At 37.0% G+C, this 16,537-nt stretch overlaps 2 protein-coding genes across 3 annotated transcripts; both read right to left on the reverse strand.

The window, feature by feature from the left end:
• Nucleotides 1-1,156: 1,156 nt before the first annotated feature.
• Nucleotides 1,157-4,115, reverse strand: LOC111611418. The gene is made up of 6 exons (XM_023348157.1): nucleotides 4,029-4,115; nucleotides 3,522-3,824; nucleotides 2,261-2,545; nucleotides 1,859-1,960; nucleotides 1,754-1,782; nucleotides 1,157-1,487 (listed from the first exon to the last, which is right to left on the reverse strand). Exons 1-6 carry the CDS (start codon nucleotides 4,072-4,074, stop codon nucleotides 1,410-1,412), a joined length of 843 nt encoding a protein of 280 aa, XP_023203925.1. The 5' UTR covers nucleotides 4,075-4,115; the 3' UTR covers nucleotides 1,157-1,409.
• A 6,181-nt stretch (nucleotides 4,116-10,296) lies between these two features.
• Nucleotides 10,297-16,459, reverse strand: LOC111611404. Of its 2 annotated transcripts, XM_023348072.1 has the most exons (7): nucleotides 16,426-16,459; nucleotides 14,826-14,956; nucleotides 14,059-14,355; nucleotides 12,397-12,678; nucleotides 12,214-12,318; nucleotides 12,112-12,140; nucleotides 10,297-11,732 (listed from the first exon to the last, which is right to left on the reverse strand). In XM_023348072.1, exons 2-7 carry the CDS (start codon nucleotides 14,944-14,946, stop codon nucleotides 11,658-11,660), a joined length of 909 nt encoding a protein of 302 aa, XP_023203840.1. In that variant the 5' UTR covers nucleotides 14,947-14,956; nucleotides 16,426-16,459; the 3' UTR covers nucleotides 10,297-11,657. The 2 variants fall into 2 exon arrangements, with proteins under 2 accessions (XP_023203840.1, XP_023203842.1); XM_023348074.1 differs by lacking the exon at nucleotides 16,426-16,459 and having other exon boundaries at nucleotides 14,059-14,257; nucleotides 14,826-14,883.
• Between the last annotated feature and the right edge of the window lie 78 nt (nucleotides 16,460-16,537).

Below are 16,537 nucleotides of genomic sequence, written 5' to 3' on the forward strand. Positions count from 1 at the left end.
CGGTAAGACCAGAACCTAAACAGCTGTTATCAGACCAGACACAGAGATATAGAACTACTTATATCACACAGCCCGACCAGAGACAAGTGTCATTCATTGTTTCATTTATGAAGCTGAAGGTGGCAGCAGCAGCAAAACACCAGCTTCTTCGGCCAACTCCGTCCTCTTCCTCCTCTTTGTCCTCCTCATCTTCATCATCTCATGATTTCTACATTTTGATCGATTTCAATGAGCTCCGGTTCAAATTAAAAAGGCATGAAGATGTTAGTCATTGCCGTTTTGGCTGTATGGAGCTAGTGCAGTTGGACTGTTAGATGTCATTTACCCAGAATGCATTGCATGCATGAATAACATGGAAATAAACACAAACTTTTTGTCAAACAATAAAAATAGCGTAATTCTTCCCAATTGTATTTATATCAATCATGCGTTGTTTTTGCTTTATCTTGGTGGCTGAATTATTTTGGTTGCTCTTCTAAGAAAGGTGAGTTTAGTCATTTCCTTTACATCACTGGTTTAATTGAAGCACAGAGGCCCACTTCCTCATTACTGCTACCACTCACTTAAATGTCATTTCCTACGTTTTAGCTTTGCTCTGTCAGTTAAATGTCTTGGGTAAAAAAAAATAAATAATGTGTTTGGTCAAACAAATTGCAACATCAGAGAAAGATGACCTGAGTAAGCAGCAACAGTTTTCAAATGATGGTTTCCTAAATGTGAAGGGAACAAACTGCTCCTCTTCACAAACAGCTGCATGAGAAACAGACATTAACATTATCAGTCAGGAAAGGGTTGCAATGAACCGTCGTCTTCATGTGCAGTGGCCAACCCGTTTAAATGGCAGCTGCTGCTGGCTGCTCTGTAAGATGGAGGGACTTTTGAAGGCTTTGTTGGAGGTCTGCTCTTTGTAAAGTATAAAATGACCTAAATAGAAGTAATTTTGTTTTTACAGGCCTGGTAGAGAGAACACATTCATCTGTTCTCAAATATTAATCATGAAACACAAATTGTCAGAACACAATTGTGGCCATTTTATGATAAATGCAATTATTAAGTTTTATTTTATGAGTTAATGACTAAAAATGACATTTAACAGCCGGGATCATCAACCAGTCTGTAAAAATACCTGCACAAGAAGAATCACAGTTTTTAGAAAAAAAGGCAAGATATTGCTTTATTAAAGCATCATAGTATCCCTGATTAGTTTGTGGTATCAATATTTTCTCTGTGAAAAAGAACTTGAAGTTTCGCTGAAAATAGGTCTTAATTTTACTGATATTAGATTACTGTGTTCGCTATTCCTTAATCAATTTAATCTGGAAACAAGTACAAACACAAAGACACTCATACATATAGAAGCAATTTCAAAATAGAGCATTTTAAATAAACTGTAACTGATGTGATGAAGCTCAGTGGAGCGCGGCGGCAGCAGAACGTTCTCCATCATTTTCATAATTCACTGTGTCGTCATCAACAGCAAAATGAACCTGAGAGAAAACAGCAGATATTAACTGGATAAAACAATTTCAGAAACAAAATGAACATTTAAAGAGAAATATCAAAACATTATAAAGGATACCACTGAGAAAATTCTCTAAAACAGCTGATCTATTTATTACTCTATAAAGTTAAAAGTAAAACTGTTTGCATAATGTTGCAAACTGGAAACTGGAAGTCTGAGGGAAAATGTTTGTCATTTATAATCTACATATAAAAGGTCTATGAATGTATTTTTCATGATTGTTTCTCTTACATTAATGTCTTTCTGAGGCTTTTTTCTCCCTGCAGTGAAAAACAGAATAAAGTGATTAAAGTAAGAACTGTGTAAATCGTCTCCATTGTAGCTGAGTTTCCTCACCTCTGGTTCTGATGATACCAACAGTGATTCCAACCATCAGGATCAGTCCTGTGATCCTCAGAGTCAACATGATGAAGCTCAGAGGAGACGAGGCGGGGGGGCCTGAGGAGGAGACGGAGCAACAACCTGATGGGATCATTTTCATCTAGTTAAACATCAAAACAGCCTCTTCTCTCCAACACTTTAACACAAACTCATAACGTTTTTATTTTCACATAGAAGAAGAGACTGTAAGCTGAGATGTTTCATGTTTGGTTCACATGAGACTCAGTGGAGGAAGCAGCTGAACTTCTGCAGATCAATTCAACTTAAAAACACTAAAGAACATCTTGACATCTGCTAAGCTAAAACATGTAGATGCAGCTGGATCCCTTTAATACTTAAAGACACAAAGTCCCTTACCTGTAGATAAAGGTGGGTAGTGAGCTTCTACCTTCACTGTGTTTCTCTGAATAAACTGGCAGGTGTATCTGTTATTCAGAGGCTTCACAGTCAGAGAGGAAACACACCGGATCTGTGAACTGGTCTTCTGGTTGGTGACATCTTCACCAACTAGTTTGTTTCCTGTGTCATTTACCCAGACGAGTCTGTTAACTGAACATGTGATTGGTGAAAAGCTCCACAGAGAACATTGTAGATTTATATTTCCATCCTTTGTTGCATCACCAGCTGGTTGAGATGGAGAGACTGAAATGAAACAAGAGAGAAAACTGACATCTCAGATTAACCAGTAAATAACTTCGTACTCCAGTGTAGACATTTATCAATAACTTTCCAATTTATGATTATTTTGTTAGAGCAGGGGTTTTCAAAGTATGAAAGGGTGAGCCCCCCTCCAAGGAGCACAATGCCTGCTGCCCCCCCCCCCCCAATAATCAACCCACACACAAACAAATGCCACTACAAAACACCTTCTAATTGCTTTTATTTTAGAACCATCTCATCTTTTAAAATGACACTTTATCTGAATGAAATTTAACACATGAACATTTTAAAACATTTCCTCCCACTTTAATTATTTTATCAGAGCCTTTGTATGGCAAATACGCCCTTTTTTCATTTTTCTTATGATAAGAACAACCCCAAACTCATTTTTTTTTTCATTTGTTTTTTTTTTCTGTGTGCACAGCTCCTTCAGCTTCCTCTCAAAAAACTCCCGCGGCTTGGTCACTAAACTTGGGTGCTTTGTTTCAATGTGACGCCGGAGCTTACAGGGTCTCATGCTATCATTAGCCAGAACCTCCTTGCAGATTACACATTGCGGCCTTGGAGCATCATCGGGAGCAGTCCAGGAAAATCCAAACTTTAAGTAGTTGTGGTCATACTTCCTCTTTTTTCTACTTTCGCCAGAGCTTGTCTCCCCTGCCTTTTTCTTTACTAAAAATGTGTCCATTCTTTCTCTCACATCAGTAGACAGCAAGCAGATAGCTTCTTTTCCGGTTTATTTTTTCCTCGCACCGCGCCTCCCCTAAAGTGCTCTGGCGCCCCCTAGGGGCGCCTCACACTTTGAAAACCGCCGTGTTAGAGCATTATTGAAAGAGACAGAGGGTTCATGCTACTGGCTGTCTCTACACATTTGCACGCACACACACACAGGCACACGCACACACACACAGGTTTCTGATATTAAAATGGCATTAAGAGGAATAAGTACAACACTTACTGGATAAAATATTCAGATGCATTAGGCTGTCTGTGTTTCCTCTCCTGCAGGTGTAACGTCCAGCATCCTCAGGAATGATGTTCTTTATGATCAGAGAGCAGTCAGTGTTCAAACTCAGCCTGGCAGCATTAACTGACTTCTGGTCAATATTTCCAACTGTGGCTTTGTTCTCAGTGGTTTTGCCAACAATGTCGTTATAAAGCCATGTAACACTGCGACACGATGAAGAAGATGGACCAACATAAGGTAAAACAACATCATCTCCAACTGTGTGATAGAAATCAGGTTCATCTCCACTGATACCTTTTAACACAGAAAGACAAAATATGAAAAGTTTTATGCTTACATCAGCTGAAAACAGTGGTTTCATATTCTTTGCACTTTATTTTAATTCTACATAAAACATCAATTTTATGTAATTTTCATTTTATAATATAACTGATGTGGTTTTGAAAATGCTTTCTAAGGTTATTAATCAAACATTCAACATGTAAGTTAAATATTTACCTTCCAACTGCAGCACAAAGAGCAGCAATACCTCCAGTCTGGGCATTTCTTGTCAGTCCAGCAGCCGCTGGACGTTGTTCAACTCTCTCAGCCTCAAAGTGAAGACGATGTAACTTCCTTCTTTGAATTATTGCCAATAAAGCAACACCCACCATGCATGACATCGTTTGGTTTCCACACCATTAACTTCTTTTAAACAGGACATGGATCGATTTTTTTACAGAACAAATTTATGTTAATAGACATTAAACAGAAGCAGTAGCAGAAAGTCTGAAAATGTAAATTCATTCAATCTTCCATTGAAAGAGGAAGTCTAATGTGTTGTAATGTCCTGCAGCTCCAAAACCAGCGTCCAGTTTATCATCTGATTTATCAGGCTAATTTGTATCAGAATACCAGTAAAAGTATAAAAATTGTGTAAACAACTCGTCTATCTGCACAGATGATCACCATGGTGAGATAACGTTCTTAAGTTGGATCATTTGTGTTTTTCTCAGTCTTGATCAACTATTGAACATTTATGGTTGAATTGTAGCAAACTGAGGTTCAGCTGGGATTTGTAAAGGGAAAATTGTATTTTTGTGTATAAAATCTGGGTTTGGTTAGAAATCTGAAGTTTTTATTTGCTCTAAGCCATCAGAGGCTTTGGGGGTATGCATACTATACTTTTAATATAAATCCAACACAATGTTTTAGAAATGAGTCCTGGTGTCTCAGAGTCAGAGGAGTGGAAACTTCAGACACACAAATGTGCCGTAGTTCTATGGAAATATAGATCTTTAACAAAATGTAGCAAAATGACTCAAGGGAAAATCCACATTTATTTTGAAATTACGCAACCTTTTGGCCTTTTTCTAGAAAAAAATGGCAACAAGATACAGAAAGTTACACTAACTGTGTCAAAGAAGAAAGATTCACATGATTGTTTTCACATTTAGATTTTTTCATACCAAGCATTGTTTTTTGTTTTTATATTGGGGGCTGAATTATCACAAAATTAGATGATGCCTTTTGTTGTTGTTTCTTTAAGAGAGCCAGTTTTGTCATTTCCTTTATGTCACTGGTTTAATTAAAGCAGCATCTCTTCTTTCCCCTGTTTCCTGCTTTCACTCATTTGAAGACAGCTCTGTTCTAAACAAACCAGTCCATCTTCCACATTGAAGGACTTTTTAATTTGTGTTTCAACAGGTTGTTTCTCATCAAAGCAGACAGAAGTCACATGTGGGTTCAATCCTACAACCCCTCTTCTTTTATATCTATATGCTCCCAATAGCTCAGGTTAGAACAGGAAATAAGATTAGCAATCGATGCACAGCTCTACATAACAATGTCACCAGGTGACCTTTGAACCCATCCAAGCACTGAATAGATAAATGTGTGAATGTGCCACAACATTCTCCAACTGAACAGAAGCAAAACTGGAGTTACTATCTTTGGACCCACAGAGTAACAACGATCTAGAATTATAGATCTAGACTCAATGCACAGCTTCAGTTATTGGGGCCTGCCATGCAAAGCAATGGCAGGAACCTATTACTATTGTCGGAGAGAAGCGTCTCTTTAATCTTTATTTTTCTTCCGTAACCGTTAATGCGGCTCGTACCGCTGGGTGCACACCTACAAATGAGGTATCAAAACCTGCAGAAAATTCACGCCATTGGAGCTATTACTTTTGGTGGGATTTGGGCTTAACGTGGCGACATAATTCGCAAAAAACTACGAAAAAAACCCCATTATAAGTCAATGGGAAAAATCCTAGAAATACCCTATTTGAGGATTTTCTGTGTCGTCACGAATTCACGTAGAAATGCCATTCAAATTTAATTTTGTAGATACGTCTGTGATCTCTTCGAAAGTGAAGACGGCTCGTCGATACCAGTTACGGTTTGTCCACAATTTGTCTCTAAGCGACCCAAAGTTTCTCATTTTTCCGAAAATTAGAGTGAGAGCCAGGGCCTTTAGATCTCGGCTAGAGTGAGAAATGGAGAGATTTTTTGAGCCCAAGATAATTCTGAAATCGGCATCACGCCCACAAATATCGCACGATTGGTATCAAAATCGGTCCTCACATTGATACGCATGTCTGCTCCGGTAAAATGTTTTCAAAATTTATCTAGACCGTACGGTTTTCTGTCACGGTGCTTCAGAGGAAAGTCATGCGACAGGATTTTCTAGGCTGTCTCAGGCTCTGTCACTAACAGTTCACAACTTGGTGAGAAACTTATTTACCATAGCAACGGAACTCAAGAGGCTATTGGCTGCTGGTTTGGACTACAAATACGCATCACTGTAGTTCTATCTATAGTGGAACCCTCAGTTGAAACAGATCAGGACTGAGAACTGGCCTTTAGAACTACTTGCTGCTATGGGCTGTATATAACTGATTTAACTCAGTAACTGTTACACATGGGATTAGTTTGGAACTTTAAAATTAAGCATAAAAATAATTTCAAAATAAAAGCCTTGAATATTTTTAAATCAGATATTTGCTCTGTTGGGCAATATATAACTGATTTAACCCAATGACTGTTATACATGGTATTAGTTTGGCCTTTTGAAATGAAGTTTAACAAAAATTCCAAAATAAAAGCCTTGAATATTTTTACATGACGTAATTGCTCTTTTTGGCTTTATTTGACTTTTTCATCCAAAGCACTGTTACACATGGTATTAGTTCGGAACTTTAAAATGAAGCATACTGAAAATTTCAAAATAAAAGTCTTGAATATTTTTACATGACGTAATTGCTCTTTTTGCCTTTATTTGTCTTTTTCATCCAAAGCACTGTTACACATGGTATTAGTTTGGCCCTTTGAAATGAAGCTTAACAAAAATTTCAAAATAAAAGCCTTTCATATTTTTACATCATGTAATTGCTCTTTTTTGGCTTTATTTGACTTTTTCATCCAAAGCACTGATACACATGGTATTAGTTCGGAACTTTAAAATGAAGCATACTGAAAATTTCAAAATAAAAGCCTTTCATATTTTTACATCAACTACTTGTGTTTTGAGCATTATATAACTATTTTAACCCAAGGACTATTACGCATGGGATTAGTTTGGCCCTTTGAAATGAAGTTTAACAAAACTTCCAAAATAAAAGCCTTGACAACATTTTAAATCATACTGAATGGTGCACGTCCACCTCACTTAACGTTCTTGTGGTTCTCCGCATGCAATTGATTACGTTGCGGCGTTCTTTAGCATCGATGCTAATTTGTAGCGTGAAAACGCCGGGCCCAAACCCGACGGGCGCGCCTTGGCAGGCCCCGGCTAAATTTCTTCCGAAATTTTCTAGTTACAGCTGGAAGCTAGCGATCAGGATGAACTTTGACCTGAACCTCCTACCTTTTTCCATTGTTTACTGTCTATGACTTTGTATTTTTGTGTTTTTACGATAGAAAATAATTCGAAATGTCTTGTTGCTGAAAGATGCTATAAATATAAACTTGATTGATCAGTCGATCGGTTGATTGATTGGATTGGAGTCCCGGAGGGATAACCTGTGTTAACGAGGATTGAAAACAAAAATTTAGAGATTTTAAAAATTGAACGAAACAAAGAATAAAACTTTCCAGAACAGCAATCAATTTAATGAAAACTAACAAAGATGAACTTAATCGGATACATATTGAATGTTCACTGCTATTTTGGTTTAAATAAGTTGCTTAATATTAAAGATTCAATCCAAAGCAGCCCCTCTAGAAAAGTAAAGCACACAAGCTAAATGCTAATATATCTGGATTTAATACAAGGCATTTTCACAGCCAGTAACATGAATATATCTGTCATACATTCATACAACCACAGTGTCAACAATCAGTTTTAACAGATTTCCTGACCTGAGAGATTACAGGTTGGTTCATCTGCCTCAGTTTATTCTGTCCAAAACCAAAGAAATACCTGGATATATCAGCATTGTAACATTTAAATAGTGATGTAGCATTAAACACTTAAAATAGTTGAAGCTCAAATGTAAAGCCTGATGTGACGAAGATCAGTGACTGACAGGAAAAGAACAGACTCCAATAATTTCAGTGAATCGTCTCTGCAGCAAAATGAACCTGAGATAAAAAAAAAACAAAAAACTTCTTGGATAAAAACTGAAATAATGTCCTGGGATTTTAACCAAACAAACGACACATTTTCATTTATTTCAAGACACGAGAAAGTATTTTTGTTTCAATAAAGTCTGGAAATGTTTGACCCAAATACACAAAGTAACTGTGTATTTTGGACGCATGTTTTACTTTGATAAAACTTTTTTACTAAAAGAAAAAAAACAAACTCAGAGGAATAAATCTTAAGCCGTTATAAACCACAATTATTGACATAAATAACTTGCTATGGCAACAAGTAAAACAAAAAATAAATCACATTCAGTTAAATTTCCCAGCTGCCATTTTGTTTTTCTAATCATTAAAAGTATTTTGTGTTTTTTACTCGCATTAATGTCCTTCGGTGGCTTCTTGCTTCCTGGAAGAGGGCAGATCATTTTGATTAGCATATTTTCTGATATGTTTTACATTAAATGGACGAAAATAAGACTGACATGTTTTGGTCGATGGTTTCCAGCAGTGCAGCTCATACATGGAAAATGATGAATGTGTGTTATTAACCTGAGAAGACAGAAGTGTAGTGAACCTCTGCTTTGACGTCATCTTCCTGAACAAACTGACACGTGTATCTTCTGTAGTTTCCCATCAGACAATTCACAATGAGGACTGAAACGTCTCTCTTCAACTCAACTCTGTTTTCAGGACATTTCCAGGTTCATTCAGCCAGACAATGCTGCCCTCTGGAGACGAGCAGTAGTTGGTGCGAGAGCACACCAGAGAGCAGCTCAAATCCATGATTTGATCCTTTTTACACTCTGGTGGAGACGCAGAGACTGAAACAAGAAGAGAAAAACAGACTTTGATCTTATTTCCCTGCTGAGCTTCTGTTTCAATGTTTGTGATATAAAACAGTTTTCATAATGACTAAAAGCTCCTGAATCTGGGCATAGAGTCTCATCAGAAGTAAAACTCAGTTTATTGCACTTTTCTTTTTACTCCACAGAATAAAACTCCTGCTTGACCAAAATAAGAAGAGGTCTACACCAACACAATCTGCATAATGCAACCATGAGGAGGAAATGAAAGTGAAACAATCCTCATACTGACCATGCATGTAGCGACAGTGGAGAGGAAAAACTCTCCTTTAACAGGAAGAAACCTCCAGCAGAACCAGAACGTGGCTCAGTGCAAACGGCCATCTGCCAAGACTGACTGGAGGTTTAAGAAAACGCTTGCCTCAAAAAATATTTTGTTTTGATTTGTTTTCAAAAATTAAAAAACACCTAATTAGATGAAGTCACAAAGTTTTGCTGCGCAAGTTTTAAGGCAGGCAAACAAAACTCCATAAATATCTGGAGCTCATAAATGAGGCAACATTTTCAAGAACAAACAGAAAATGTCTTCAATATGTTGTCTTTGACACATTTTATTTTTATAGAATACTAATTGTTAGCAATGCTCCAGAATGTGATGGGACAAAATGGCGGTATGTGGATCTAATGAAGGTATGACTTTATAAGAGTTTGACCTGACGGTGGGAATCTGCAGCATAAAACAGGAGACAAAGATCTGTTCTAAAAGCTGAGAAGCAGAATGATTGAGGTTTAGGTGGCCGAATACTCGCTGGACAAAACAAGCAGCACGTTTTCTAAAACATTAATGGTGTTAAAGTAACACTGGTAGGATCCAGCATCTGAAGCCCTGACTCTCTTCATGATCACAGATCCTTCATGGTTCACGCTCAGCCTTCCCGCTCAGGACGAGGCTTCCAGCAGTGACCCATTCTCCATCAGGGTGTCTGCCCAGTACCTCCAGTTAACCCTGAAACGAGGGTCAGAGTGAAACACAGAACACGACAAAGCCGCATCTTCCCCACTTCCATAGATGGAAAACCTTAACGCGACACCACAGATGCTCACTGCAACAACAAAAAAAACCCAGATGCACATTTAAAAAAGTTTGACAATATTTGTAGAGACAGGAGAGAATATAGTTAAGAAATTATTATTGAAAACGAAGATCTTTTGCTCATTTCTTCACAAAAAAGTTCACCAGAACAAGTTTGATTGTTGAGCTTGAATTTTAGCCACAAATTTTAAAATTTGATATCTAAATTGAATGAAAACATCTCAAATTTATAATCAAACAAAGTAAAACATGTTTACCTTCAAACTGAAGAACAAAGAGGAAAAAAAATCCCAAAGCTGCCACCTTCTGCTGCTGACCGCTGTGCAGCGTCTCAGTTTTCTGAAGATGTTTCTCTTATTTCCTGTTTGTGACCAACTTACTGATGAGTTCAGAAAAACCCAACAATTCATCTTCATCAGCATTTATTTGATTGTCATGGTGATTTTTGCCTGAACCACAAACAACTGAAATGTTTTTCCTCCTTTATGCGTTTTTCCTCATTCCTTTCGGAGGAATAGTTCATTTGGCACCAAGATTTGATTTTTACTTTTTTCCAAAGTATTCACATATTATAACCAGTAAACCAATTAACTGTACAATAATCCAGCTTAAACGTTTATGGTGTATGTTTTTGGACTTACAGCATATGTACAATGTAACATATTGTGTTAGATTGTGTATAATATGTGCAGTAAAAATATTTGACTGTTAGCTTTTTGGGTTAACAACATCAGTTTCAGTGAAACTAAAGAGGATCCAGCTGAAAGAAAAACGGAGACTGCAGTCAGGATCCTGTTTCCTGTCACATTCTCAGAACTCTGTCACTAATCAATAATGTTTAATGTTTCAATATTTAAAAAAGCATAAAGACAAAATCTTCAAGTATAATCAGCTTTAATCCAAGTGTTTAACATCAAGTCCACCACAGATGATTTCTATTCAGTGCTAGAGAAAAAACAACTTTTAGCTAGATTTGCTCTCGTTCAGCAAATTATCAAAATATTAACTACAGAAAATACATAAATCTGCTCCTTTATGTACCGCTTACGAAAAAACAAGTTATCCAAGAGGAGTGCTTTATATTTCATCAAAAGTAGCTTCAATTTATCAGCTAGTTTATTTTTAAAAAGTCAACTTAAACTATATTTGCATTTTAATCATGTTTAAAAGTTTGCGTTTGTGTCTTTTTTCCTTCCTGTAAAAACAGAATTAATCTGATTACTTTCAGATGTTCTTTGCTGATAACTTGATGTCGAGCTGGTCGTCAAACTCATTTTCATTTTGGGTCAGATCAAGATCTAGAATGTGAATTTGAGGCGGGATGTGTTGATGAAATTATTAAAAGACTTAAAATATTAATAGATAGCTGTTTCTGCATTCGATGAGAACTTCTTGAAATTAAATATTTAACATATTTTCACCTTTATCTAATTTTACACAATACAAATAAAACTGTTCATTTGACTGATAAAATAATATATATATAAAAAAAGATCTTAGATTCTATTTCTACAGTTTGGAGGCCCACATGAAATCTTCGGGCGAGCCATTTCTGGCCCACGGACCTCGAGTTTGACACGTGATGTTACATTTAAATAGTAATGCAGCATTAAAAACTTTAGATAGTTAAAGCTCATATGTGAAGCTTTTTGTGATGAGTTCAGCGACTCACAGCAGAAGAAAAAACTTCAATATTCTCATAGTTCAGTGAGTCCTCTCTGCAGACGAAATGAACCTGAGAGAAAAGAAAAAAAATCAACACATTTTAAGAACCTGACCTTGAATTTATTTCCAGGGTAGTATTATTATTTTTGGTTCAAAAAGTCTAGAAATGTTTGACCCAAATATATATATATATATATATATATATATATATATATATATATATATATACACCTAATGTACCGACTAAATTAGAATCACTGAACTAGTTATTGATCTTTTTATTAAGAAATTGTTTGTATTTATTAACAAATTATTTGTATTTCCTGCAAAAAAGTTCAGAGGAATAAATCTTAAGTTGTCATAGATCACATACATATATCAAAATAAATAAGCTTCCATGGCAACAAGGTAAAAAAAAAGACCAAGTCAAAAGTCTTATTTTTACTCACATTGATGTCCTTTGGTGGCTTCTTGCTTCCTGGAAGAGGGCAGATCATTTTGATTAGCATATTTTCTGATGCATGTTGTTCTGAGACTGTAAAGCGTTTCACCTCTGGTTCTGATGTAAACAACAACAACAACACAGATCATCAGGATCAGTCCTGCGATGCGCAGAACCAGCAGGATGGAGCTCGGAACGGGCCAGTCTGTGGAATCTGAACAACATGTCTTCAATGTTGCTTCATCTGGATTTTTGACATGAATTGAAATAAATCATGTCTCCTATTATTTACCTGAGAAGACAGGCGTGTAGTGAACCTCCGCCTGGACCTTGTCTTTCTGAACAAACCGACAGCTGTATCTCCTGTAGTTTCCCATCAGACGGTTCACAGTGAGAACTGAACTGCAGCCTGTATCCGAGTTCTGACCAACTTTCTTTTCTTGCAACACATTTCCAGTTTCATTCAGCCAGACGATGCTGCCCTCTCGGCATGAGATGGGGTTGCAAATCAGAGAGCAATTTAAATCCATGACTTTGTCCTTTTTACACTCAGAATCTGGTGGAGATGGAGAGACTGAAACAAGGAGAGAGAAAATTATTTTAAGATTCTTTGACTAGCTGGATAGTAATTAGTTACATTTATTCAGTTACATGGACTTCACAACATTCTAGAAAAAAAAAGTTTTGCAAGTAGTTTTACTACGTCGTACCTTTTATTGTCACTTCACTACTAATACTATGAAGTATCACCACTGAGTAACTGCACTAGATGAACAGGTTTAAATAAAAATGCACCAGACTCAGAACTGCAGTTTGAGACAGAGTGAGACCTCTTGTTCATAAACGGCGGCGCCTCTCCATGACCAGGTTGTTGAAGCAAAGCGGAGGATAAAGCGGAGTAGTGATGGGATTCCTGGCCTGATGCTTTCTGGTTCCTCAGGTTCTGCACCGTGTGTGAAAGGTGTGTGTGCAAATACAAACGTCCCATCAGATGAAGCATGAGGAGCCTTTACTGACCGGCACAAACTTAGTCGAGCTGATTGACACCAAATTTATTTATTTTCAAATGTGAGTGGGGTTGGGGAGGAGTTGACCTCTGATGACCCCTGGAGAACATTTTTATTAATATTTTTGAAGTGATAGCTGCACAAACCAGCGTAAACGTGGTCGAGTTCATTGACATCAAATTTGTTTGATTTTGTAAAAGTAGTGGCACCGGTTGACCTTCAGTCTTTCATTTAAAAGTCATAATATCTTCATATTTTCAAAGCCAGGTCAGCACAAGCAAAAGCTTTTGCTGCATAAATGTAGTCAAGTTGACCAAACTTGTCTAATTTAAGAAGCTGGTGGGTCTGGTTGACTTTCATGACCTCAGGAAACATTTCTTAATATCTTTAAAACAAAAAACCTGCATAAATGAAAATCTTTGCTGCACAAATGTAGCACAACATTTGATTTCATAAAGTGGGGAGACTGGTTGATCTTTTGACCTTTAACCTTTTTATTAATATCTTCAAAGCCAAAGCAGCGCAAACAAAATATTTTGCTGCATAAACCAGAATAAATGTAGTCGATTTGACCGACACCCATTTTTAGATTTGAAGATGATGAGGGACCAACTTCTCAGGTTTTACTTCATATCTGTCCTGTTATTATTACCATAGACAAACACATAAAGATGATCTTTGACTCACTCAAGGTGGCAGAACGCTCAAGAATCAAATTTATTCTTGTTAATGTTCATAATTTCCCCCCAATTACCTCAGGGAGATAAACAGATAGCATTTGACTGGTTTATTTATGGTTCAGAATATGATGGGATAAAATGGCGGAGTGAGTTCATATGAAATGCAGATATGGATTTACAGGAGTGTTGCCTGATTATGAGAGTCAGCATCTTAAAACAGATTTAAACTGATTGCTAACTAGCAGAATGAAGTGATCAAATACTCACTGGACAGAAGACACAGCGAATTGTCCAAACTGCTGGTGACCTTTGGAAACTGACATGTGTAGACACCGGCGTCTGAAGCCGTAACTTTCTTGATGATGAGAGATCCGTTAATGTTCACACTCAGCCTTCCTCCTCGAGACGAAGCGTCCGTCACCGACCCGTTCATCACAAGAGTTTCTCCGCCGTGACGCCATTTAACCTCAAAATGTGGGTCAGATTGAGGAAGTTGACACAACAAAACTACGTCCTGCCCAAGCGGACGGTAGGTCTCCATTTTATACACAGCACAGACACTTACTGTAAAAAAAATATTTAAAAAACTTTAAAACAACTATTCAGACTAATAGCTGATAGGAAGTCTTGCTGTCTTTCTGTTTTTCATAGAATCACTCAGCACAGTTTAATTTAGCAACCAGGTGATTTATTTTCCTCTGACTTTTTGAAAGGGTTTTATTTTAATCCTGTCCTTAAAAATATAAATTCCAGTGCCATTTTTACTTTACTTTACAGTGCAGTGCATGTTTGCAGTTGATCCTGCCCTCACATGTTTTCATTTTAGAAATTCTGCTCTCATCTTTGCAAAATCCAGCATTAATTCAATACAGTTGAATGCAGCTTCTGTTGTGGTTTTTGTTGATTTCTTTGCTCTTTGACAGTAGTGATGATTACCATTAAACACAAGAGCTTGTTTGTAAACTCCAACGCATTTTAAACTATTGCCATAAACTACAATAATTACTTAAAATAATAATTAAAAAAACATTTACCTTCAAACTGAAGCACAAAAATGAATAGCGTTCCAAGGAAAGGCATTGTTCGCCTGACTTCCTCACCCAAAGCTGCCTGTTTAGCCACATAAAAGTAGAAGTGCATATATTTCCTCTTCATGGTCGAGTTCCTGTGGAAAACATCATAACAAAACAGCAGTGAGTAACATTGATATGCAGCTTAAACAAATGTTTACCTGTTGGTAGAAAATAATGTTTCACTGAATCTTTTCAAATGAACTCAGATCACAGAGCAAAGGGAATCTGTTCAGAGATATAATGGAAAATGCAAATATCCAGACAGATTATTAGGATGTTATAAAATTGTCTATTGCCTGAAAAACAATGACTCGTCATTTAGATATTTTTCAGTTTGATGTTTTTGAGGCTGCACAGTGGCGCAGTTGGTAGCACTGTTGCCTTGCAGCAAGAAGGTCCTGGGTTCCATTCCCGGCCGGGGTCTTTCTGCATGGAGTTTGCATGTTCTCCCTGTGCATGCGTGGGTTCTCTCCGGGTACTCCGGCTTCCTCCCACAGTCCAAAAACATGACTGTCAGGTCAATTGGTTTCTCTAAATTCTCCCTAGGTGTGAGTGTGTGTGTGCATGGTTGTTTGTTCTGTGTTGCCCTGCGACAGACTGGCGACCTGTCCAGGATGACCCCGCCTCTCGCCCGGAACGTAGCTGGAGATGGGCACCAGCAACCCTCCCGACCCCATTAGGGACAAGGGTGAACAGAAAATGGATGGATGGATGGATGTTTTTGATGCTCAGAAATCAGCTGTTATTGTTATTATCCTGCAGAATTTAGTCTCTATTCAGTGCATGATGGCTACCACAGAAAAATGCAACAGAATTTAAAATAAGTATTTTTTGTTCCCACAGATCTGAAGTCTTTCTGATCTCAATCTGTTTAACTTTAAACCAAAACCTGCTGTCGGTTTTGCGACATCAGCAAAATGAGGAACCAGATAAAAACACATTTAAATACAAACAAAAAATATTGTTTAGAATAAAATATACTTTTACATTGTTTTACAGTTCCACAGTAAATATGTGGAGCGAGTAAATAAAGAACTTTCACACACAGACGTCCTTTAATGTGGCAAAGAAACCAGAGAACCAAACTGGTTTCCATGAACCACCAAGGTTAGAAACCAAACCTCAGGTCACAGTGGAAAGACTTGAGTCAGTAAATTCATCTTATCTTGATGAATTTACAGACAAAGTTCTGACACATTAACACAAAACAACCCATATCCCCAGGCTCCAAGTTCACTTCAGTTTACTTCCATTTATGCAATAAAACTAACTTTATTTTCTTTGCATATAAAAATATTTAAAGTCAATGAAGGTTCAGAAAGGAAATCTCTAAATCTTTTAAAGGATCCAAAGCAGTAATGCTACAAGTTAAAATGGAGAACATTTTACAACGATTAACAGATTTAAAGTGTAAATTAATGACGTGTTTCATCAGTTGCTTTCTTATATGCAAGAAAATTCATGAGATTTTTAACATATTTCAGAGTATAACCAGTGTAAAAACAACCAGAGGATATGTATTCAGATCATATCTTGTAATCACAACAATAAACTGACTCACCTTCTGGCTTCAACATGGTTTTATTTTTCTACACATTGATGATCCATTCATTTCTGTTTTGAGTGATGAATCCTGTTATTAAAAAGATAAAACTACACAACAGTAAAGTCTG

This window comes from Xiphophorus maculatus, chromosome 15 (assembly GCF_002775205.1).
Source record: "Xiphophorus maculatus strain JP 163 A chromosome 15, X_maculatus-5.0-male, whole genome shotgun sequence".
Lineage (NCBI taxonomy): Eukaryota > Metazoa > Chordata > Actinopteri > Cyprinodontiformes > Poeciliidae > Xiphophorus > Xiphophorus maculatus.